Source organism: Polistes canadensis, unplaced genomic scaffold (assembly GCF_001313835.1).
Source record: "Polistes canadensis isolate GaletaPanama2010 unplaced genomic scaffold, ASM131383v1 scaffold_22, whole genome shotgun sequence".
Lineage (NCBI taxonomy): Eukaryota > Metazoa > Arthropoda > Insecta > Hymenoptera > Vespidae > Polistes > Polistes canadensis.
In genome coordinates this window covers 768,545-792,100 of record NW_014569569.1, presented here as the reverse complement: position 1 = coordinate 792,100, position 23,556 = coordinate 768,545, and the positions used below count along the sequence as shown (strand labels likewise).

The following is a 23,556-nucleotide window of genomic DNA, read 5'->3' as shown; positions in this document are numbered from 1 at the left end:
TAATTACAACCAGTAACTCGTGCCGATTAGGACCTTTCATCCTCGACATGATTGAGCACCGGAGGGACTTTAAATTTTTTCACTCACTCCGTAAGAAGTTCTACGATGGCTCCAAAACACTCCTACTTCGCAGCAAGTATTGAAGAAGATCCACCGAAGATCCATCGAAGATCCATCGAAGATTCATCGATGATCCATCGAAGAATTCATTCCACATCTTTGAAGAGGATGAAAATCTATCGTCTTATCTGTAACATTAAATAATACAAAACGATAAGTTATCTGCAATACAATCCAAAATCATATGAAACAAAAACGAATAAAATGTTAATAAAAATGAATACTTACAATGCATTCCAATGGGATGCAGCTCAATTACACCATGGCGATGCACCTCACGTGAATTTAAAAACGCGGTATAAACGAAAATAAGAAACTATAGATGAGTTTCTTATCGCGAAACCGAAATTTTATTGTACGGCGAACAACACTGAATCTAATTCGCGTTTGATTTTAATTTGTTTTACGCCCGTTCACTGACTCTACAACTAATTCAAAGACTGCTTTGCACACAGTCTATTGAAACAAACAAATTTTACACTTTATTTTAATCCCGAAACGCGTTGAATTTAAAATCTTCATTGATGCACTGACTCTAATACGCGAATAGTCTGTGCGACTGTTTATAGATAAAAATACAACTTTACTCGAACAAACTCTAATGCAATTACACTGCATTGGTAGCAGTTAATTTAATATATGAATTTCAAAAATAATTCGCGATCGCGACGGAATTCTAATCCGTGATTTTAATTTTATTTAAACGATCAAACACTCCCCTATATTGCTTCGCGCACGATTGCAATGCACGAACACTTGCAACACTTCACGAACACTATTCACAAACACTTCCAACGCTGCAATATTCTCATGATGATCTGAAACAGAAATAAAAACAAAATTATAAATATCATTGATGTAAGAAAAAATTATTATAATTATTAAAAAAGTGTTTAAAATAAAAATTGACTTACGTTTATTCTTCAGTGATGAATGCACGATGGATATCCTATCCTTAAGATGACGATGAGCACACGTTTAAAACGAATAAAAGAAACTTTCGGAGTTTCTTTACCCGAGCAAACGAAACTTTTTTAACATTCGACGATCAACACTGATTCTACTTTCCGATACTTTTTTATTGTATTTTATCGATGCAACACACGAATACTTCATTGCCTACGCGCTCGATTGCAATGATGTTCTGAAACAGGAAAAGAAAAAGAACAATTAATGTCATCGTCGTAATAAAACACCATTGAAGTTATTATAGAAATGTTTGATAGAAAAATATACTTACTTTTAGTCTTCATTGATGACTGCAGGATGGGTTTCCTACCCCTAGGATGACGGTGAATAAAATAAAATAAAAGAAAAAAATCTGTAAAGAAGCTGAAACATACTAAAGATTATATTATAATACAATATTCCCTGTGAATCATTTCTGAAGGCATAGCACCCTTTAAAAGATATTCTATCATAAAGAATCAATGTAAGATATAAAAAGTAGTCTAATCAGCGCAGTTGTCGAATGTTTTAATTAGATAATATGTTAGAAATAAAATTAATCAATAGTTTAATACGTTACACGTCACGTCAGGTCTTAACTAGTTGAAGGACGGCGGGGGAATGAGGTACTTTACTGCTTATCCTTCGTCGAATGTTCGGCTGTTTACGTTTTGTTTCGGCTGTCTTTCTTCTGTTTCACCTCGTAGGACATTCCTGGAAATATACATACGTATTCATAATTGCCTGTAGGTGAATTTTTTGTTTACTTATTCTATCTCTCTCTCTACTCTCGTTCTCACTCTTTCTATACATTTCTATATAGGTTAAAAAAAGAATAATGCATACCTCGATGAATGTGAAGATAAAAAATAGTAAACACAATTGTTTTAACTGAGTATATGTATTCGTTCTGGACTCTCCAATGCTTGCAAACTAAGAGAAGTAAAAAATATATATAAAATTACATTAGTATAATATAAAAAGAAAATCAAATACATGATTGTATGTGTACGAGCTACCTATACTTCGATGATTATTTTGATGAATATCTTTCGAACTTTTTAATATCTCGTTTTGAAAACACTCACGTATGAAAATTCTTGTGTGTAGCTATCGTTTAAAGGTGTAAAATACTTTTCAATTACCTGAGATTAAAAGAGATGACGTAGAGTACTCTGGAACATAATACAGCTGACAGATTTTCAATATTGGCGTTGCCTCTGCGTTGCATTATCCGCATCTCAAAGTATCTTGTTAATATTTAAAAAAATAACGAAAAGAATTAGGTTTTAGTACATATTGTCTTTATTTTATTCGTAATATTACGTCGCAATTAATTTCAATCGGACAAGTATCCGAATGAAAGCGGGTGAAACGTACTATCGCGTGTTCGTGCCTCGAAATACGATTCCTTGAGTCTGTTGAGAGGGAATCTTGCTTGCTTTTGGATCTACGTTGCTTCCAAGAGAATAAGAGATAGAATCAGGTAGATAGAGAAAGAGAGAGAGAGAGTGAGAAGAGGGATGAAAGGAAGGAGACGAAGAGAGAGAGAGATACAAGTCGAAGAAGCTCGAGAGCAATCTGGAACAGCAGCGTATACATATACCGCGTAAAGATTATCGTGCATAGATTAGAGACGATTACATTGTTCTGGAGAATCGTCTCGACGTTCGTCGTCGTTGTCGTCGTTGTCGTCTTGGTCTTCGTCTTCTTCTTCTTCTTCGTCGTCGTTGTTGTCTCAGGAATCTCCTTCCCTAAAGTGGTGATTCTTATAGGTATTACGAGAAAACGTGATATATAAGAGGATAAATAGATAAATGGGGATATTTAATTCGTTAATTTTATTATACGTTATTCGATAAAAGATATTATAATAATAATATATCAAAACAAATGAATTATATTTAAATTATTATCGATATTTTATATAATTATTTGTGTAATAATTAATAGGGCATGTATATGAATTTATTTGGTCATCGCAGATAAATTTTTGTAAAGCTTACCATCATTCGATTATGGCATATCTACTTTTTAATTTACAATTTACATTAAACTTCTTTTATGAGTAACTTTAATTGTGTTGTTAGTTATTTTTATATTGATCAATACTTTAGATAATTAATAACTAATATTTTCTATAACAAATAATGATTATAATTAAATCGCATTTTATCTCTTTACTGACATCTTATAACACATACTGATATTTTATTATAAATAGATATACTATCTATTTAAAATATTGATTAAAAACGTTTAAAAATACTGACCCGATAAATATCAGCTTACTCGCTTTTACATATTCTTAAAAATAAATCTAGAAAATACGCGAGCACATAAAATGAGCAATATCATGTTAAAATCATACGAATTGATAATTGATATCGGAAATATGCAAATAGGAGTGAATTATAAGTCGTAAAAATATTTTTAATGTCATTTTTAATAACTTTAACTAATATTATTCTTATTATATTATTATTATTATTACTATTATTATTGTTATTAAAATAAATTGAAATATATCTCTAAGATATATCTAAAGGCGTCTGACGTTCATTGACCCCATTACTCGCGTAATTCGATCTTGCTCGTCCGCAACAATCCTCTCAGGTTTAGGTCATGACTGTACGTCCTTCGTAGCATGTTCCGCAACGTGCCTTTGGTGATCCCTTCATCCCAACCGGTAGTCCCTTGGACCTGCCATATTTTTTTTTGTTTCTTTTTAAAATCAATCTTAAATTATTTTTTACTTTCATCATTGAAACACAGTTCAAATTTCCATATTAATGAGTTTATAGTGGGATTATTTTTTCCAAAAAATGTTAAGGTTTATCGATCGATCGATCGATCGATACTATTATATGACGTAATAATCGAGTATGTATATTAGTAATCGTGCGTGAATAATTAAATTATCATAATTCGTGGACGTATATGGATGTGGTTAACGATCGTTGATGCTTATCGAACGGCTGTTGGTATTAGCCGTGTAATGTGGTGGGAGAGAAGTGGTGGCTGTAATGGTGGTCATGGTGGTGATGGTGGGGAAAGACTACCTGAGTGTATCCTTCTCGCACACGCAAAGTTAGTCTCTCTGAGAACGTCAACACGGTTGCATCTCACTCGTAAGAATTATTTATTATTTATTTACCTTTGATTATTTTTTTTTACGATAAACATATTATATACAATGATATTATATTTAGAAGGTTTAACATGATGCTAGTCATATGCGTTATTCTGAACTATCCATTCTGATCATATGAACTTTTCACGTTTCATATATAGATGGGGGTTTAAATGAAAAGTCACCGAAAATCAATTCGGCATGGAACGTATTAAAGAGAGATAGGTCTTTGAATATATTTATATCAGGAACCAAGTAAAAAAAAAACAATGCAATTAATAAGAATGTAAAATAGTGAAACTCGGTGTATGTCAGGCTCGAATTTTAAGAATAATGCAATTAATAAAAATGTAAAATAGTGAAACTCGTTAGGAATGAAAGGAGTTAATAGGAATCGCGATAGGTAATCAGCGCGTTCTATCATATTGATGATGTACACCGTAATGCGAACACTGATTAGAAGCGATTACGTTGTTCCCTAATGGTGTCCCGAATTTCTACCTCAGTTCCTCTGAGAATTCCTGGCCTGATTCTCAAGCAGACGCGATCCACGAATTCCTGAGTACGACTCTGAGAGTAATAGGAAAGGATATCGTTAAAAGATTGAACGTTTAAACGAACGGTATCTCGAAACCGTACAGCACCACCACCACCATCGTCACCACCACTACCATCAGCAGCAGCAGTAGCAGCAGTAGCAGGAGCATCAAGTAGTAGCTAACTTTCGATGTATATCGATTTTATGAGAAAAGGAATACGTTGTACAAGGGATTTCAATGTATAGCCTTCTCTAATCGTGTTGGCATAGCACGTTGTCCAAGTTAAGGCACACAGGAACGTTTTTAGAAAGTATAGATGTTGTGCAACCCCCTGGTTACGAGAAGAGACTTACGATGAGAGACGTTTGATAAATTCGAATTCACTCTCGACATCCTCGATAAACTCCTTTCTATGTGGTATTGGTTGTAAAGACAAGCTTGTATATATAAGTTATATACATATACACATATATATATATACAAGATACATAATAGTAGTTGCCTTTGACGTCTACGTCGATATCAATAGCGTTTCCATGGTCGACCAAGATCCAATAATTCGGGAGAACGATTCGTTTCCTTCGAGCATCGATATGTATTGCTTATGCCACCTCGCAAAATGGATTTTCTGTATGTTCTCAAAGCACAAAGCAAGCATATAAAATATTCTTTTTCTCTTTCCACCTTGTTTCTTTTTTTACTTTTTTTGTTTTTGCTCCTTCGAGTATATATATATAAATATATAAAAATAGAAAAAAAAAATTGAAACATTATTAGTAGTACTTAAAATGATATCTCGCATTATAATCTCTTTGTTCGTTAACAATAATTAAACAAATGTTGAAAGAATAGTTCTCATAAAATTGTATAATCGCATCGAGTTGGCGTGATCCAGATTGTTGAAAGGTTACATTTTCTATTGGTTTTTTTTCCCCTCTTCCTTCCCCCCCTCTCTCTCTCTCTCTCTCTCATTGTCAGTCTGTTTTGTTTCGTTTTCATTGACAACATGGATGCAACCACGATCGTCCAACTTTCATAATCCAATTGATATCGTCGTTCGTCGGTAAATACGTGAATGGTCTACTCTCCCAACGATCTCCCTCCCTCCCTCCCTCCCTTCTTCCAACCATTCCTCACCCTTTTTGTTTCAGCATACATATATGTATACCCGTATACATATGTATATACACGCGGTATACGTGTATGTATGTGTGTGTGAGTGGGATTCATGTATCTATCTATAGTATATCCAAGCGGTGTCTATACGCGAGCTCGAAGCTACGAGTAATTACGTTAGCTGGCGAATTAATTAGCCGAGGGGCGACGGTTATCAATGCTCGGTCGAAGGTGGCACGTAGTTGCCAACTATCGATCGACCCCGATCGAGAAATACGCAGGAATATGTTGCGGTTCGAGATTCTCGTTAATGGTCAGGAATCATCGATCATTTCTGACGCCTCTTTTTCTCTCTCTCTCTCTCTCTCTTTCTAACGTTTTGTATCTTCTTGTTTATCTTCGGTCTCGTTTTTTATCTTTAACCCCGTCAAACGTTTTGTTTATAATAAAAATTAACACGAATATTTGGAAATTACAAAATGAATATATGTTGAAAATATTTTATGTGTTATATATTTGATTTTTCTTTTTTTTTTTTTATTAAATTAAGAATAAAATTGATTATATTTTAATTTTTTGTAATATACTCCCAGTACACTGTTTGTATTTATTATCAGTAGAATTAATTTCTTTTTTTTTTTAATTTTCATGCACAATGTACCGATTACCGTCACAATTAATTTCCTAATCTGTTAGGATCTTTCAAAAGAACGTAACGAAAATAATCCGTAAACGTTTTCCGTCATATTTATTTACTTTTAAGCTCAGCCACGGACAAGTGATAAATTTTTTAGTTCACCGAATGAAATGAAAAATGGTGGTAGAAAAGTGGCTAGGATACTTCGGAGTATAATAATATTCTCTCGCGTTTTGGAACAATGGAAAGTTAACGCGAGAATATAAATACATACATACCGGCTTTTCGCTGGCAAAAAGTATGAAAGTATAAAAAGGAAGAAGGGTGGGAAGGAAGGAAGGAAGATAGGATCGAAGGGAGAAGTTCGTCTTGTATTTTACGAGAGTTTATAGGACGTTAAGTTTTTACAACTCGTCTCTATATTATAACAAACAGACACGCAGATACAGATAGAACACGCACTCGTACATTAATACATTCGTACGTGCATACAATTGAGAGATAAACTTTCCAATTAGAATCTTACTTAACAAAATTAAAGTAATAATTCAATTTGTCTATCCATCCAAAATACATATATATATAAAATATTTTTTTCTTTAGGATAAATAATTGTTACTTATTTACAATATGAACAGAGATAACGATTAAGATTTTCGTATTGGATACAATGATTGCGGTGTCAACATATTATAATATTTGAAAATAAAGATCATTCTCAAATCTTCGTATCAGCTTGAAATCATACGATTGCAGACGTCACTCTTGAAGATATCATTGTTCGATCGGTTATCAATGGAAATCGTTTTTCCATAAGTCCTACGTCCTCCTCTATCTACGATCGATCTAATAAAAGATAGGAAAAGGAAGGGAAATAAAGAGGAAGAGGAGGAAAGTATGGAGAAGAGAGAAAAATAAGGGTTTTCGTATTTATAGATTTATAGGAGCGATAAAGGAACGTAGAGAGGTCGTAGGAGTTAGGAAAAAGAAGAAAGTACTGGAAGAATGAATCCCCTGATGTGATAAAGTTCGTGGATCGGATTCGAGACAAGGAAATATATATTCTACGTTCGAAACTAGTAATGACTTTCTCGTATGCTTTCGTTCCAACTTTTTCGAACATATATATGTATATATACATACACATACAAACGTATGTATACACGTGAGCGGCGCGTCGTTGGTCGATTTTCCAACTGTTCTAGGAAAACTCGGTCTTTAAACTCAAAGTAATAACTTTCGAGTCGTTGACATCAATAGAATTGCACTTTTACTTTCTCGTTGATTAAAGCTGAACGTTTATTTACATTTCTTTTTTTTCGTTTACTTTTTTCTTATAGTTGGGCTACTAACTTGTGATAATAAAACGGATATAAATGTTTCTATTTGTTTATTCGAACATTATTTTGTAAATATTAAATGATAGGTACAAAAGTACGATATGAAAATTATATTTAGTATGAATAATTTGTCAGGATTTATAATAGGGTCAGGATTAAATGAAGTATTAATATAGGATACATAATGGTATTTAATTATGAATTTTAACTACTTACTATGTTTCACTTTTATAATTCGTTAAGTAATGCTCACCTATACTTTATAATTAAAAATAAAAGGAAAAACTACAAAAATGAGAATAAATGAATAAATGCAATTGATTTTATCTGTTCGATTTCGCATGGAAAAACGTTAATGATGATATTCAACTATACGAGAACTCGGTCATTCATATTTTAATTATAATTACATCTTTTTTTTCTTTCATTTTTTTTTTTTTTCAATCATCAAATATATACTTGCAGGATAAAAATGTGAAAAAATAAGATACGCTTGCGCGTGTTGGAAATATTTGATTATAAATAAAAATGGCTTAGCCTGTAAATAGTGAACCGATAATAATAAACTTGGTAGAAACGATCCCAACGGTTAAAACGGAATAAAATTAAATTACAGTCAAATAAAAAGTAAGAAGAAAGAAAGAAAGAAAGAAAGAAAGAGGAATGTACGCGAACAAGAGGAGGAAGGTCGGGTTTGCAAGAAGAACATCGCGCATCGTGCTACCACCGAAACGCAATATGATTCCCACCTCAGCGTCGGAACGCGTCTGATAGAATATGCATGACATGCTAATGCGCCTTGTACCTAATCTAATTATACAGTTCCACGCGAGCCGCCACCAACCCCTATCTCCGACAGCATCCACCACGTACGGCCACGTAAACGTACGCGTCCGCGTCTTAATTCTCCTCACTTTCTCCCCGTCCTCTTACCCCTCCAGCTCTCCTCTTTCACTTCTCTTCATTCAACCCTTTTCATCATCCTCTACAACATCATATAAAAGATGATTCTTTGTGTCGAGTGTGCTCAGATAGACGTTTATTTGCGTTTCTTGATGCGAGAGTACTTCTCTCTTAACAAATTTCATTTATTTATTTATTTATTTATTTTGACGAGACGAATTTTTATATTGTGTCCTACACACACACATTTTTTTAAAATATTTAATTTTTATTTATTATTTCTTTTTGAAATTTTTAAATATCATTATTTTCGCATCGATACTTTATACGCGAATTTATTTGTCATATTAAACATACCTAATGAATATTTATCAAATATATTTGATATTCCTTATTAATTTTAGATAACGAAAAGGAAGCCAGTCTCCCTCCCCGTCTCCAAACAAAAAATAGTTGGATTCTTTATCACAATTCAATTGAAAAAGTGTCGTAATATGGTCCTTTGAACGTTGAAATCGTTTTCGGTAGCATTGAAAAAGTTAAGAGTTTAAAGCGTGAAAGTGTGAGTGAGTAGTAGTATGTACTTACGTACGTGTGTCTATCTATCTATCTATCTCTTTTCTATGAAAAAGGAATAGAAAGAAGATAAAGAAAAAAAAAAGAAATAGAAGAAATAGAACGACGAGGGAAGGAATAGGATAGAAAGAAAGAAAGAGAGAGAGAGAGAGAGAGAGAGAGAGAGAGAGAGAGAGAAACACAGGAAAAGACAAAGAGATTCACGAACACGAAGGCCTTTTCAAGCTTCATCCTCTACTCTTTCTTCTCCGTGCACCGCTGGAGCCACGTACTGGTAATGAGGGAGTGTACGCAAAGTACTGCACGGAAGTGCAGTTACCGTGCTTCCGACACGCGTTTTCCTACCAAATGTCACTGAGTACGTTATATCCTTCTCTCTCTTTCTCTTTCTTTCATTTTTTTTTCCTTTTTTTATTTTTCTATTTCTATCTTTTTCTCTTTTTTTTTTGTTCCTCGTCATAAACGGACGACGCTTGTTTGCTGGAACACACACAACGATTACTCGACTAACTTTTATTCTTCTTCTTCTTCTTTTACTTTTCCTAGTCTTCTAAGTTTTTTTTATTTGGGATGGTGGGGGATGGGAGTGCTTATATTTCTAGTTTCTTTTTTAAAATCTTAATCCTCGATTATTTATATTTGCCATCGTTCCTTTGTGCGCACGTTAAAACGAACTAATGATTCTTCCTAAACTGGAATCAAATCTGACAACGATTACATGGCTCTTCTTCTTCATCTTCATCATCATCATCATCTTTCGATCTTTTTACCTTTCCCTTTCCCCGTTGTTTCTTTTAGTATTATTTATATTTTTCTGTTTTTTTTTTTATTCTAAACCTTGTTCCCTCTCTCTCTTTCTCTTTCTTTCTTTCTTTCTTGGTGCGTGTTATATACGAACAAATGATTGTCCTAAACGATTTCATTCCACTCGAATTTCGAGACCAGTCAAAGTCGCGGTTGTGTTGGAGCAAGGTTGAACGGCCACGAAGGAGACGAACAAAATAAAAGGGAATAAAAGAAAGGGAAAAGATCGGATGCCGAGGACGACGAACTCGAAAGTCCATTGTGCTCCCTGGAGAGAAAAGAGTGTGAGAGAAAGAGAAAGAGAAAGAGAAGGAAGAAGAGGGTGAGAAGGGGCAGAAGGAGGGGCCAGGGGTTGGGCTAGGGGGAGGTGGAGGAATGGCTCGATCGCGTTCGTCGACTTTTGCACGATACTTTAACGCTCTCTCGCCTTGTAATTGGCTGGAGGCCGACCAGGTGCCCGCGGGAAAGAAGAATCGAACCCAGAGAGATAGAAAGAGAGAGAGAGAGAGAGAGAGAAAGACAAATTTAGAGAAATAGAGAAAAAGAGAGAAGAAAGCGTCGAGACGCGGGATCTTTATTGGCGATCTCAAGGTCAAACGGAGATCTTGAAGGAAAGATCACACACACACAAGAGGAGGGTCAAACGATATCCCTTATATAGTCAATTTTTCCAGCCAACATTTTTATTCTCTTTTTTGTTTGTTTACTCTGTCTCTCTCTCTCTCTCTCTCTCTCTTTTATCTTTCATTTTTTGTTACCTTTCGTTAACGTTATGTGTTAGTTTACCGTAAAGCAAATTGATAAGGACACATTTCGCGCTTCCTTACGTTTTACGTATCTCTTATCTCAAGCTTTTATGGATCGTTCAATTTATTATATTGTAATGACATTTTTGTTTTACAGGCACATTTCGTATAAATTTCTTAAGGATTTTTTTTTATCCTTTTATTTATACTTATTTGGATCGTAATCGTAACGATATATCATTCGTACACACACGAGTTTTTAAAATATCTTATATTCGTTATATTATAATTGAATTTACGTTAATTATCAATTTGTATTAATTTGTTTAAAAATAATCTATAAGATAATTCCTTACGATAAGAATAATTTCAATGTTTAAGAAAAATTAAACAGGCTTGTTGTTGGTTACATCGTTTAAAATATANTATATATATATATATATATATAATATTTTGTTTTCTTATCATCGAACCGAACCGGTACGATCGCGTGCGTCGTTCCTCATGTTCGACTAAAGATTCGAAAGGAACATTTCAAAAAAAAAAAATAGAAAGAAACAATCTCAAACCAAATTGTTGTTTCCTTTTGAGAATATGTTCGCGAACGTGAGAGATACTTATGCAGGTATATAATAAAGAGAATAAAATAAAGATAAAAATGAAAAGATAAAAACAAAAACAAAACCAAAATAAAAATAAAATAAAATAAAATAAAATAATAAAGTAGAAGATGGAGTTTGCGCATTGAAGAGACAGAGAGAGAGTGAGAGAGAGAAGGAGAGAAAGAAAAAGAAAGAGAGGGGAGGAGAGACTTAAAATTAAACGGTCTCTTTCGCGCGTTGGGCAGTCTTCTCGGAAGGGCCCTGTCCCGAGGGCGTCGATAACTATTTTCAAACGGCTCGGTTAACCGCAACTTGCTTGCACCGTCCACTTTTCGTTTAGATCTATCTCTCTCTCTCTCTCTCTCTCTCTATCTCTCTTTTTCTCTTTCTTTTACCTCCGGAAATACCAATGAGTCTCTTCTAAATCTCCCTTCCATTTTATACTTATACAGAGATTAAGTTTACCAACGAATACAAAATTGCTCCCTTTATTTCGGATGTGGTTGGGTTTTATCGTGATTAGGCGATTAACGTACAGTATTTATTCCTAATTGTACATTTGTAATCCACGAATGAGATTATTATTATTACAATTTTTTTTTTTTTTTTTTTTCTGAATATGTTGCAGCAATAGAATACAAATATGAAATGTTACAAAACGTAGGAAATTTATTTGAATATATTTATATGCATATAATAAAATAATATTTAAATTTATTCAATATATATATATATATACCTATATATTTATGTATTTACTTTATTTAGAAATATCGTTGTGTGAATGGTCATCGTTCAATGTAAAGTCGTAAATTTGTAACGTCTATCAAAGACAAAAAATGGTCTCATTTTCTAAGACTTATTTTTTTTTAATATAAAATGTATTTATATGGCACATGATTAAAAAAAAAAAAAAAGTATCATTGGAAATAGTTACAGCTTAGATAAATAATCCTTTAATGTAAAATAGTGAATTGTTAGTGTCTATCAAAGAGAGATAATCGTTCTTGTGCCATTGAAAATCTGTCAAGCAGCGTGCTGTAGGTCGCGATGACTGGGTAACACTAAAAATAGTCGAGCGGAACGACGCCGTGGCTATTATTAAGACTCGATCGATGTCGAGGCAGTCGTTCCGAGTTATTCTAGGGTGTCTCGAAGAATAACGAAAAGGATGGAACGTATTTTTTTGTCCAATTAAATCACAAGTTTTTGAAAATATGAAAAAGAACAAATGTAACAAACAAAAAGACAAAACAAAAATCACAAATACCTTTTTTTGTCAGGATAAAAATTTTATTAGAATTGCCCTATACACCCGACCACCCTTCTCTCCCTCGAACAAGAAAAAAGTAAAATCATCAAATATCGATTCGTTCTTTTTCTTTTTTTTCTTTTTTTTTTTTAATGTTTGATTTTCATTTCAACAAAATTGGAATCTTTTTCAAATTTTCTCAATATTCTACGAGGAAAAAATGTTTAACGGGCTAACTTTGGCATGCACATTTGTAACGTGGTCTCTTGGGTTGGATCTACTTATTATAGATATATATATATGTATATATAAATGTGTGTGTGCACGCGTTCACGAGTATATACTAGCCTGGGGGGGGGGATTGAGCTTACAATGGAAACCGAACCGATAAACCGAGCATAGGATTTATCGGCGCCATACTTAGCCAGGAAATCGCGCCACTGCGGAAATATACGTGAGCTTGTGTGTATCCATTCTCAATGTATAAACGTGTATCAACGGATACACATATATACGTTATACATATATATATACATATATATATATAGATGTGTTGAAAGAGCGAGTAAACGCATGGAAACGACGAGGAGGTCCTTGGAACCGATCGGAGTACCTTGGAAATGCGAGTTTCACGTGCGTTACCGATAAATCGATGCTACTTTCGATGCATCGTAAATTAAAAGCACAGCAGTGTTCGATAAAAGGAGCCAAAGAAGAAAAAGAAGAAGAAGAGGAAGAGGAACGTTTTTTCCCTACGAATCGGAACACGGTTAGAAAATAGGGAGAGATGAAGGAAAGGGATAAGGTTAAAAAGGTATCGTTGGCTCGTATATTTTAAATGCAAACGGTTTGATTTCTTTGTACTCTTACTCTTTTCTTTTTCTATTTTTTGCTTTTGAATTTGTAAATTTAATGGTATTAATATTACGATTGAATAAAATGTAATATATTATATTTGTATAGGAATTTAAAATAACTCGAATCTCTTTCTCTCTCTTTCTCTCTTTTCTCTCTTTCATACGTAATTTAAATCATTGCACTCGTATGATTACATTTAATTATCTGTATTAATAATTCATGTACAAAGGTTTGTATAATTAGATATTTATCTTTTATTTTTTTGAATATCGAGAGAAACGTGGTGGATACGTAAATTATTGCGAGCCCGTGCAAATGATTAATTACGATTATAACGGTCTATAATATTTCGTTCGTAATTATTATTCGTACAAAAATTATCATGCTGCGATCTTTTTTTTCAGGTCCTATTATTTGGTTCCTTTCCAATTTTTCTCTCTCTTTTTTTTGTCTTTTTTCTCTTTTTTACTTTTCTTCTCTTTCTTTTTTTCTTTGTAAAAGTTCGAGGATAATCGTAGAAATATTTTTTTGTTATCCGTTATATTGAACTTTGTCAGCGGATTCATAAAATAGGGGTCGACCGGTCGTACGTTTCGACACGAAAAAAGCAAATACACGCCCACGATCGTTGGTACCATTTTACCTCAATTTCATTTGAGTTCTTCTATAGTGTCCTCTCGGTGTGAGGACACATTAATGCTCCTTTTCTCGTGGCCACACCGGGTATTAAGCGGCCATTAGAGGCGGCCGAACTCTGGAAACCACCTCCGACGATTCTCTGCCACCACCGCGGCTTAATTACTTTCCGATCGTGGCCTTTCGCTTAATCGAATTTCGACTAATCGTCTCGACCTCTTATTCCCTTCTCTCTTTCTCTATTTACTCGCTTACTTAGTTTTCACTTTTGTCATTTTTAACAATTTTTATCTGGCCAATAATTTGCTAGGATATCTTTTTTTTTTTCATTGTATCTTTATTCTTATTTTCTTTTAAAGAATTTTCGATCAATTTTAAAATCTTTAATTTTTTTTATAATCAACGTCTAAGAGTTACTAATATTAAAGGATTATAACGAAGTATAAGATTCATTATTAATTCTCTTTTAGGTTGAATTTGTGTTTTACCGAAAATGGATAATTTAGGTTAATACTTGTTTTACTAGTTAAAATTAATTGACGATCATTATAATCCCATATCCCATGATCGTCTCTTACCTTAAATCGCATTATAGTTCAAATATATATATCTATTGTTTTCCAACTAAATAATCATTTTTATTATCGTAAAAGATTTTCAATTAATACCCAATATGCGGGGCCCCCTATCTATGATATAAAAAAGAAACGTATGCTACTCGCGAAAGATAAAGGTTGATCTTAGATACTCGATACGAAATCGTCGTATTCATCTCGAAGTTCATCAATTAATTGAAACCTTTCAAACCAAGAGATTTCGTTCTCGTTCGTTGAAAATTCTTGACTAAATCTTGAAGAAAAGAAATGGGCGTCGGTTTGATGCTGCTTGCTTCGCGAGGATGCTTTCTCGCGAGAAAGCGAGATAAGCACGGTAATTATCCCCTACGGCAAAAGTTATGAATTTTAATGCCGCAAATTCCTAACTCGATAATCCTACCTCGTCGTACAATTAATTGGGACAATACGTTAACACCAGCAGTAGCTAGCAACAGCAGCAACAGCAACAGCAACGACTTGGCTTGGTTTCGTTTGGTTTGGTTGGGTTGGGTTTGGTTTGGTTTGGTTTGGCTTGCTGGTGGGACGACAGAAGTCCTTCTCTTTCTCTTTACCTTTTCGTATAGCTGTCGTAGTGAAAAGGGTGGGTGGTGGTTGCGAGAAGGGTGGAAGATGAGAAGAGAAAGGAAAGAGCCAGGCAAGGGGGAAGGAAGAGGAGGAGGGGGGTGAAGGCTTTCGAAACGCCGACTTTTCGGGGCTGAGTTACTAACGACTGCTTTTGTGAGTTCGAGCTCATGGGGGATTGAACACAGGGTAGACCAACCAACCCCTCTGAACGTTTATCATCCCTTACTCTGTACACGGATCACGATCGTTTTCCTTCGACGAAAATTTGCGAATCCTACTTTATGCGCGTTGGTTTTACTCAAATTTCTCTCTCTATTATCTTTGTTAAATATTATTTAATATTACATTTTTTTTAAGTCGAATTTTTTAAGAGAGATAATTTTTGAAATGATGATGATGATGATGATAAAATACCATTACCTGTTTGTTACGGTTAGGAAAAGATTTGTCTAGAGGGTGGCGGGAATAGGTTGTATTCTATTTTCTCGAGATGCTCGAAGATAGATAAGAATTTTTGACTACCTTTCTTTGTATATATTTCTTTTCTTTACTTTGTATTTTGTGTCATTTCTTTTTCTGTTCCGAGAAAAGGGAACTCGCATACGGATGTCATCGATCACACGCTCGGTCGCACAGAGACGTGGGTTCGACGGGCCATTACACATACGTAACATACATATACATGTATATATATATATATATATAGGGGTATTATATCTCTCTCCCTCTCTCTATTGCATACGAGTGTATGCATCGCACGAATAGCCAAAGCGATACCAGATTAAGTTGGGTAAAGGGGAAACGGAGAGAATGCGATTACGAGACACTTGTCGTTCCCGAAAAAAAACTTGATCTTTCTAGATTCTTGGGTTCTTCTTCTTCTTCTATTCGAGAGAGAGAGTGCTTCTTTTTCTCATAGAAAGTCATGACATTTGGATCCTTCTCGTCATGTCTTATTTCAAATTGGTTATACCTACTCATAGTACGAATTACGGATTTGACTTATGACCTCGAGAGATAAGGGGAAAAATAAAGGATTCACGTAGGACACATAATCGTAAAGTTTGCGGAGTCGTCGTTGTCGTTGTCGTCGTCGTCGAGTGGAACTTCTATTCAATTGTAAATTTGAAAGTTTTGCGGAATATAGTACTAGTGGGGTAGTAGATATAAAAAGGAAAAAAAAAAAACCAAAAAGATAAAAAAAGAAAAAGAGAGAAGAAAGAAACGACGAAGTGCGAGAGAAATTCTCTCGTATGAAAGAACGTTTTCAAATCCACTCGCGATTTTCCGGCAACAACGTATTCTCGAGAAAATCGTTTTACCGTCCTAAATGCATATTTTTTGGGGAAGAGAGAGGGGTAGGGAAGGATAACAACCCAACGTTTTCTCTATGTTCCAACAATTTTTGCTACGCACGCCGAAAATCCTGAAAGCTTGAATTTTTTCCCCTTTACCTCCTCCCTGCCCCTCCGCCGTGTTATTTTTTCTGTTCTTCTTTTTTCATCCCATTTTCCAATGCCGCTAAAAACTCTTCAACCGTCATTTCAACATTTTTTCTCTTTCGTTCGATTTTTCGTCAATCTTCGCATTCTCAAATGATTCTTAATAAATTCACGAAAACAATTAATACGTTGTTGATTTTTGTCTTCTTTTCTTTTATTTTATTTCCTTTCCTTTCCTGTAGCGAAAGAAACTCGTCGGAAAATGAGTCGGACATATTTTGTCTATTATTTGTTTCCTTCCGCGTATTGATTTGTTCTTTTGAGATTTCACTTGAAAATCATTTTTCTTTTTCTTTTTTAAACAAGCTTCCGAAAAAATGTTAATTATCGATTTTTGCTTAACTCGCGAGTTCAATTCGCTTACGATCAATATTCTAACAAACAGGTCGTACTACCAAGCCGGAAAGGCGGGTTGAAGATCGCAAGGTCGGTCGATGCACTATGCTCGGTGCATACGTATATATATATATATATATATATGTACATACAATCCGAGTAATCGCTGGCTCGGTGCATTCAGGGCCAGGCAGAAGTGCAGCGCGCACCGATGCACGCGAACGCTTTCTTACCTTCCTCGTAAGCCACATTCTTCCCTATGCGACGACGTTCTTTCTCGCTACGTTGTAATACTGGATGCCTCTTTTATTTCTTTTTTATTTTTCCTCTTTAAATTCTCCTTCTTCTCGAGTCCAACTACTGGAACATATCCATCTAAGTATACTTTTCTTTTCCTTCCATTTTAAGCTCGTAGAAATCAGAAAGTAATTATGCATACGTATACAATTTTTCTTAATTTTATGTCAATAATATTTTGTATTTTATATTAATTTACTTTAATATTATTTAAGAAAGATATCTACATCGGAATCGTTTTTCTATGGTCAGAAGCAAGGAAACCCCTCATAAATACGATTCTCCTCTTTCGTCGTGTCGCTTATTCCAAACTGTTAAGGGTGTGTGGGCTCTAACTTGCTGGAGGGTTGCTTGGCTTCGAGATGAGTAGAAAAAGGATGAAAGAGGAAAAAAAGAAGAAAGGGAGCGGGAAGGGGGATGCATACTCACCGCACCGTGTAAAGACGAGGAAACGACATCGAGAGAATTCGGTTCTCAAACGTTTCTCATCGACCGTTCTCATCTTCTTTCTGTTTCCTCACCGTTTCTACCTTTCACCCTATTTCTCTAAACCTCTTTCTTTCTTTTTTTTTTTCTTTTTTTCTTTCATTTCTCTCACTTTTCTTTTTTTTTTGTCTCGCGCGAACCAACGACGTGCTTTAAGAGAACAATCCTCGAGACGAGATATCCTTTCAGTAAAAAAAAGATCTAGAAAGACATTTTTTTTTTTTTTTTTTGACAACTTTGCAGACTCTTCCATCAATCAATACATTCGTCTCTTTTCGTCTTTTCTTTTTTTTCTTTCTATTTATACATTTTTCATATTCTTGCATTTATTTGATCAGTATTTATAACAGTAACCAGAGTTGCATATTAACATTTTACATACTAGATTATATATTTGATGTTCAGTAATACGCGTATTTAAAATATTATTCTAAATATTGATCGATTATATCCAAATGTTTATTTTAATAAACTAATCGCACACTTATCTGGGGGCCAATAAGATATTACACTTATTACTCGACCTAATATTTCTAACCGTTCGTTAAATATTAGATGTTAGGTAAAAAAAAAAAGAAAAAAAAAAAAAGAAAAAAATAGAAAAAAATAGATCACGCAAAGGATTCTTTCGCAAATGTAATTGAAAATTTTCCCGAGACTTTTTAAAAATGAAGAAAATTTGTTCGCCTCTATCGTTTCCTCCTTCCTCAAGGCGAATATAGAGGCACGGCATCGTTTTATTTTTCAGTAGCACTTTCCGCCCTTCTCTTTCTCATCGTGAACACGACCTTACTCGCCCTTTTCTGTCTCTTTATCTCTCTCTCTCTCTCTCTCTCTTTCTTACTCTTACTATCCTCTATCCTATCTCTTTCTTTCTCTCCTTCACCTTTCACCCTTTCACGCTTCTCACGAAACGAGTAACCCACTTTACGATAATTCTCGAGACGCAAGATTTTTCACGGAACGAAAGCCGCCCTCCTACTACGAGCCGTCTGAGAAAATTTCCTGGCGTCTTATTTCTCTTCTTCTTCTTCTTCTTCTTCTTCTTCTTCTACTGGAGTATTTCTCTCCTTTTTCTTTCTTTCTAATATCCTCTCTCTCGCGTCCGTTAACCCGCCTTGCCTTTTATAACTCGTCTGCTAGAAGAACACTCTCGTTCTATATATCTTTCTCTCTTTCTCTTGTCGAGAGCGAAATACATCCTCGAGGTCGTCTTGAATTTCATTGTCTTTTCATACGCTCTCCGTTACACGCTACCACGTCCAATGAATCTACTTTATATGTATAATAAGTATATATATATATATATACTTTTTCGAAAAAAGAAAAAGAAAATTGTTCCTTTCAAGTATTTATTAAAAGCTATAATTAAAAGTCACTTATCATTAGAATCGTTGATATTTTTCTCATTAATAATTACGAGACATCGGTATGATCCTAATATCATATCCTTTTCATCGTTTTTATCAATCTCATCGATCTTCGAAATAGTCTAATAATAAATTACGTTTCACCGTACGCACGTATAACAACAAGAGACCGTGGCTATAAATTTAACGTAGTGAAGGTTCCCACTCCGTACGAGCATAAATTCCACGTGGTGGGAATTGTTTGCTTTTCATGCGGCCCAATTTCTCTTTTAATCTGTCATTATTCTTCTAGAATGTCAGTAAGATTAGCATTTACCAAATGTACGAATAATTAATAATTAGAACGATAATAATTAATGAAATTATTCCCATTAATTATTTTAAATGTTATCACATTATTATTGTATGGAAACAAGCAATAATTTAGATATCATCATTGGCTTTCTCGTATCTCGATGTTACTTAGAAATATTATTGAGATAGAGGAACCATCAGCATACGCCATTTATGGTAGCAGGTGTGCCCATATTGCACATATATACGTACACAGACATACTGAAAACGGTATATCGCTTAAGGCAGCTCGTAGTGTAATTTTCACGTAACTCCGGATCATCGAAAACTAACGATACCGTTAATTAAGCATCGATACTAACACGAGAATAGAGCTATTTTGTGGTGGGTCGATTCATGCGTAAATCTGTCGTGTGTTTCGTTCGAACATGAATATAAATAGGCCTTGGAAAATTCGATCGGTGGTTCGGGAGATTAACGTGTAATCTCTCTTTCTCATTAGATTACAATATTTTATTTTTATTCTCCATTACATAAATTAATGAGATATATATTTAAGGGGGGGGGGAAGTCAGCTGTGGGTGCAATATCTACAATAATTATCTATATGTTAAAAATACAAAGGGTTTATATTTTAAACGAATCTCCGATGATATATCATATTTAAATGTCAAATATAATTGAGATTTATTTTTATAGGATAATTTATTTGCTAAGCTACGGATTTATCTTTCTCCCTCTCTCTCTCTCTCTCTCTCTCTCTCTCTCTCTCTCTCTCTCTCTCTCTCTCTCTCTGTGCTGTTTTAATTTTTGTTTTTTTTTATTTGAGGTACAAGTAGGTCAACGGAAAGAGTACGTCACGTGCTTTCTCGCACAACATAACTTTCGTAATGTCAAATTACATTTAACAGCTGCCACAGTCCTGTAGTTTTGCAGCATGGACGTTTCCTCTGGTACTCTCTATCCTCTTTGGATTTAACACTCGGAGTTGGTCCACTCTCGTTCGTTCGTTTCACCCTTCCAACCCCCCCCTATCCTCATTCTCATCTTCCTCCTTCTCTTTCTCCTGTTCTTTTTTTTCTCTCTCTCTCTGTCTCTCTTTCTACTCGTAACAGTTTTCTTCCCTTAGTTTCCTCGGAGGAGGACCACCACGTTAATTGCTAGATTCGGAGGTAAATTCACCGCACCTAATTACCGTCCATTATCGTCTTAATGACCGTGTAGGGCAAACGTCAGTGTTCATTCGCAACTCTTTCTCTTTCTCTTTCTCTCTCTCTCTCTCTCTCTCTTTATTTTTGTTATCTTCTTTTCACTTCGAGTATTCCGTAAGTGACGTTTGTATCGAAAAACTTCCGTGATATTATACGTGATTGATTTTTTGTTTTGTTTCTTAGACAATTATACAACATTAATATCCAATGTATCTTGAATCATTGAAAAAATTGTCATATTTCATATGAAGGATACAAAAAAAAAAAAGAAAAAAGATATGTGACAGTTTATTTATTTTTCTAATCGATCGATATTTTATTTTCTGTTCCAGGTAATTCGCGTCAGAGTTTTCGAGATAAACCAATCCCTCCCCCCGGCACACCTAAATGCATTCGTCAGGCTTCATAGGTATCGAAACAATTTTTTATCTTTTCAATATTAAACGCAATTATTTGGTCTACAATTTTTATTATCCCGACTGATTAATTATCATTATTATCATCCCCCCGCGTGTAGAATAAGAAATATATTTCTATAATATGTGAGAAATAAAAGTTTGAAAAAATGGTAAGCTCTTCACAAACATATATATATACGTACACATAATAATATATTAAAGTTACGAAATGACGTGGTGTGGATTGAATCAGTCGTCTAAAGGAAGTCAAATGAATGTAATCCTTAAGAGAAAATTCTAATATCCATTAGTCGGCCGATATCCGGTTAATTCGTCGTCGTCGTCGTCGTTGTCGTGTCCCTCCCTCGTTTTTTTCTTTTTCTTTTCCATTTGCATATCTTCCTTCTTGGCTTTTTTCCACATCGTATCTACTTCGCGAGAAAACTCGACAGTTCGATCTTATAATGTAATCGTTTTCTTTTCCCCGCCCCCCCCTCCCCCTCGCCCTTCCATCCTACTAACTCTCTTTTTAATCTCTTTATCGATACTTCCTTATCTCTTTTATCAATTTTCTTCTTATTCTTTTTTTTTTTTTTTTTTCTATTTTATCATCGATCGTATCGATGTTCCCGCGTGTATATATTTACACGCAGGGAGTGGGAGGACTTTTATTTCATCGGGGAATTTTTTTTTAACTGATTTTTAGTTTTCCCCCCCCCCCCCAATTGGTCCTTGAATCTTTTACAAAGATTTTCAAGGATAATACCTCTTTTTTTTCCGATTACGAATTTACGATTTTACACAAGAACGAACGAATAAAAAATCCGAGTTAAAGAAAAATCTATATGGGAATGTTTTTTATTATCGGACAAAATGAGAAGCTTTAAAGATCTTTGAAAAATTTCAAGAGATCAATATTTTTAGACTACGAATTGGGAATTAAAAAAGACTCGAGTCGAGAAAAAGAAAAAAAGTGGATATGGTTGAGAGAGAGTGTTCGCGAGAAAAGCACCGAAAGCAGAAAACCTGACTGAGAAGGAAGTGGTGTGATGGTTGGTGGTGGTGGTGATGGTGGTGATGGTAGAGGAACGAGTTTGCGCTTACGAGTAGAGTAGGTGCTTAGTCAGGCTCGAAGCAAAACGTTGCGTGCATCCGGGCAAGACCGCTTTAAGTGGGCAAGCTATTGTCCCGTTTGCCCTTGAATCTAATTATTCCGTTGGAAATGGACTTTTGCACCATACAATGCACCTCTCAATAGCAATATCACACATATGTTTCTTGTTCATGAGTAGGAGGTATATACGTGGGGGTTGATCGGAATAGGAGGGGGCTGTTGTATGTATAGATAATACAATCGTTTTATTCTTGTGTCTCTCTCTCTTTCTTTCTTTCTTTTTTTTTCATTGCGATTCTCAGCATTGGGTTCAGCAGGAAATTAAATAAGCGAATATCCGAGCGTAGGTGTAGGTAGGAACCTCACAAAAGAGAAAGAGAGAAAAAAACACTCATGAATGTTAATTCTTGTTTGTACTTGATCCGAATCCTAGTGGTGCGTTAGATTGAAAACTAATCGAATTCCTTACGGTAATGTTTTTTGTCATTTTTGACAAAGTTTTTTTCAGTTTGATATCGATCCCGATATATCGATTTAGTTTATTTTCAGTTATGTTATGATATTTGTGCGGGGCTTGCCACTGTGCGAGGACTGACTCGTAGATAAGAATATTTTTTTATGATCATCCCAAAGTCCCGTTATATACCATAAGATATTGTTATGTTGCGTAGAAACCGAAATTTATAGGGAAACGGTAAAATGATATAAGTAATGTTGCGATTCGTTAACGATCTTTTCGAATGTTCGGTTGTGTTGGTTGTCGTTGAACCTTTTTTTTTTTATTGGAAAATTTGTAAAATAACTCGGGGGGAATTTTCATTGGACGATAGAAAAACGAAAGAGGGAAGAGATTTAATAAAAAATAGTGAAAAAGAGATGGAAAGAATTTACGAAGGGTGGAAAAGTGTCGCTGGAATCGGTCGATCAATCTGCTGCTTGGGAAGAAAAGATATCGAAAGAATATCTTAAAGCGACTTATCGTATCGATACCTTATGAATAATCGATTAAGATTCTCAATGGTAGGAATTTAAATTTTTATTAACTTTCCTGATGGATATATATTAACTTTCCTGATGCATATATATTTGTATCGCGTGAATATCATTGACCGAAGGAACACGGCTGATGAATAAACAAAAACGCATGCATGCATGAT

At 34.6% G+C, this 23,556-nt stretch overlaps 1 protein-coding gene across 4 annotated transcripts in view; it reads left to right on the top strand.

The window, feature by feature from the left end:
* The window catches only part of LOC106794051 (mucin-5AC), a 239,442-nt gene that overhangs the window by 200,391 nt on the left and 15,495 nt on the right, over positions 1–23,556 (top strand). Inside the window, exon 4 of one of the 4 annotated variants that reach the window (XM_014761451.1) lies at positions 21,220–21,296. The exons of 2 other annotated variants lie outside the window; for them this stretch is intronic. Coding sequence is in view for 1 of the 2 variants with exons in the window: in XM_014761449.1 (XP_014616935.1) it covers positions 13,504–13,530 (27 nt within the window). In the remaining variant the exon portion in view is untranslated. Of the gene's footprint in view, positions 1–13,499; positions 13,531–21,219; positions 21,297–23,556 lie in introns of those variants that run through there. One more of the 4 variants, XM_014761449.1, reaches the window with a different exon arrangement.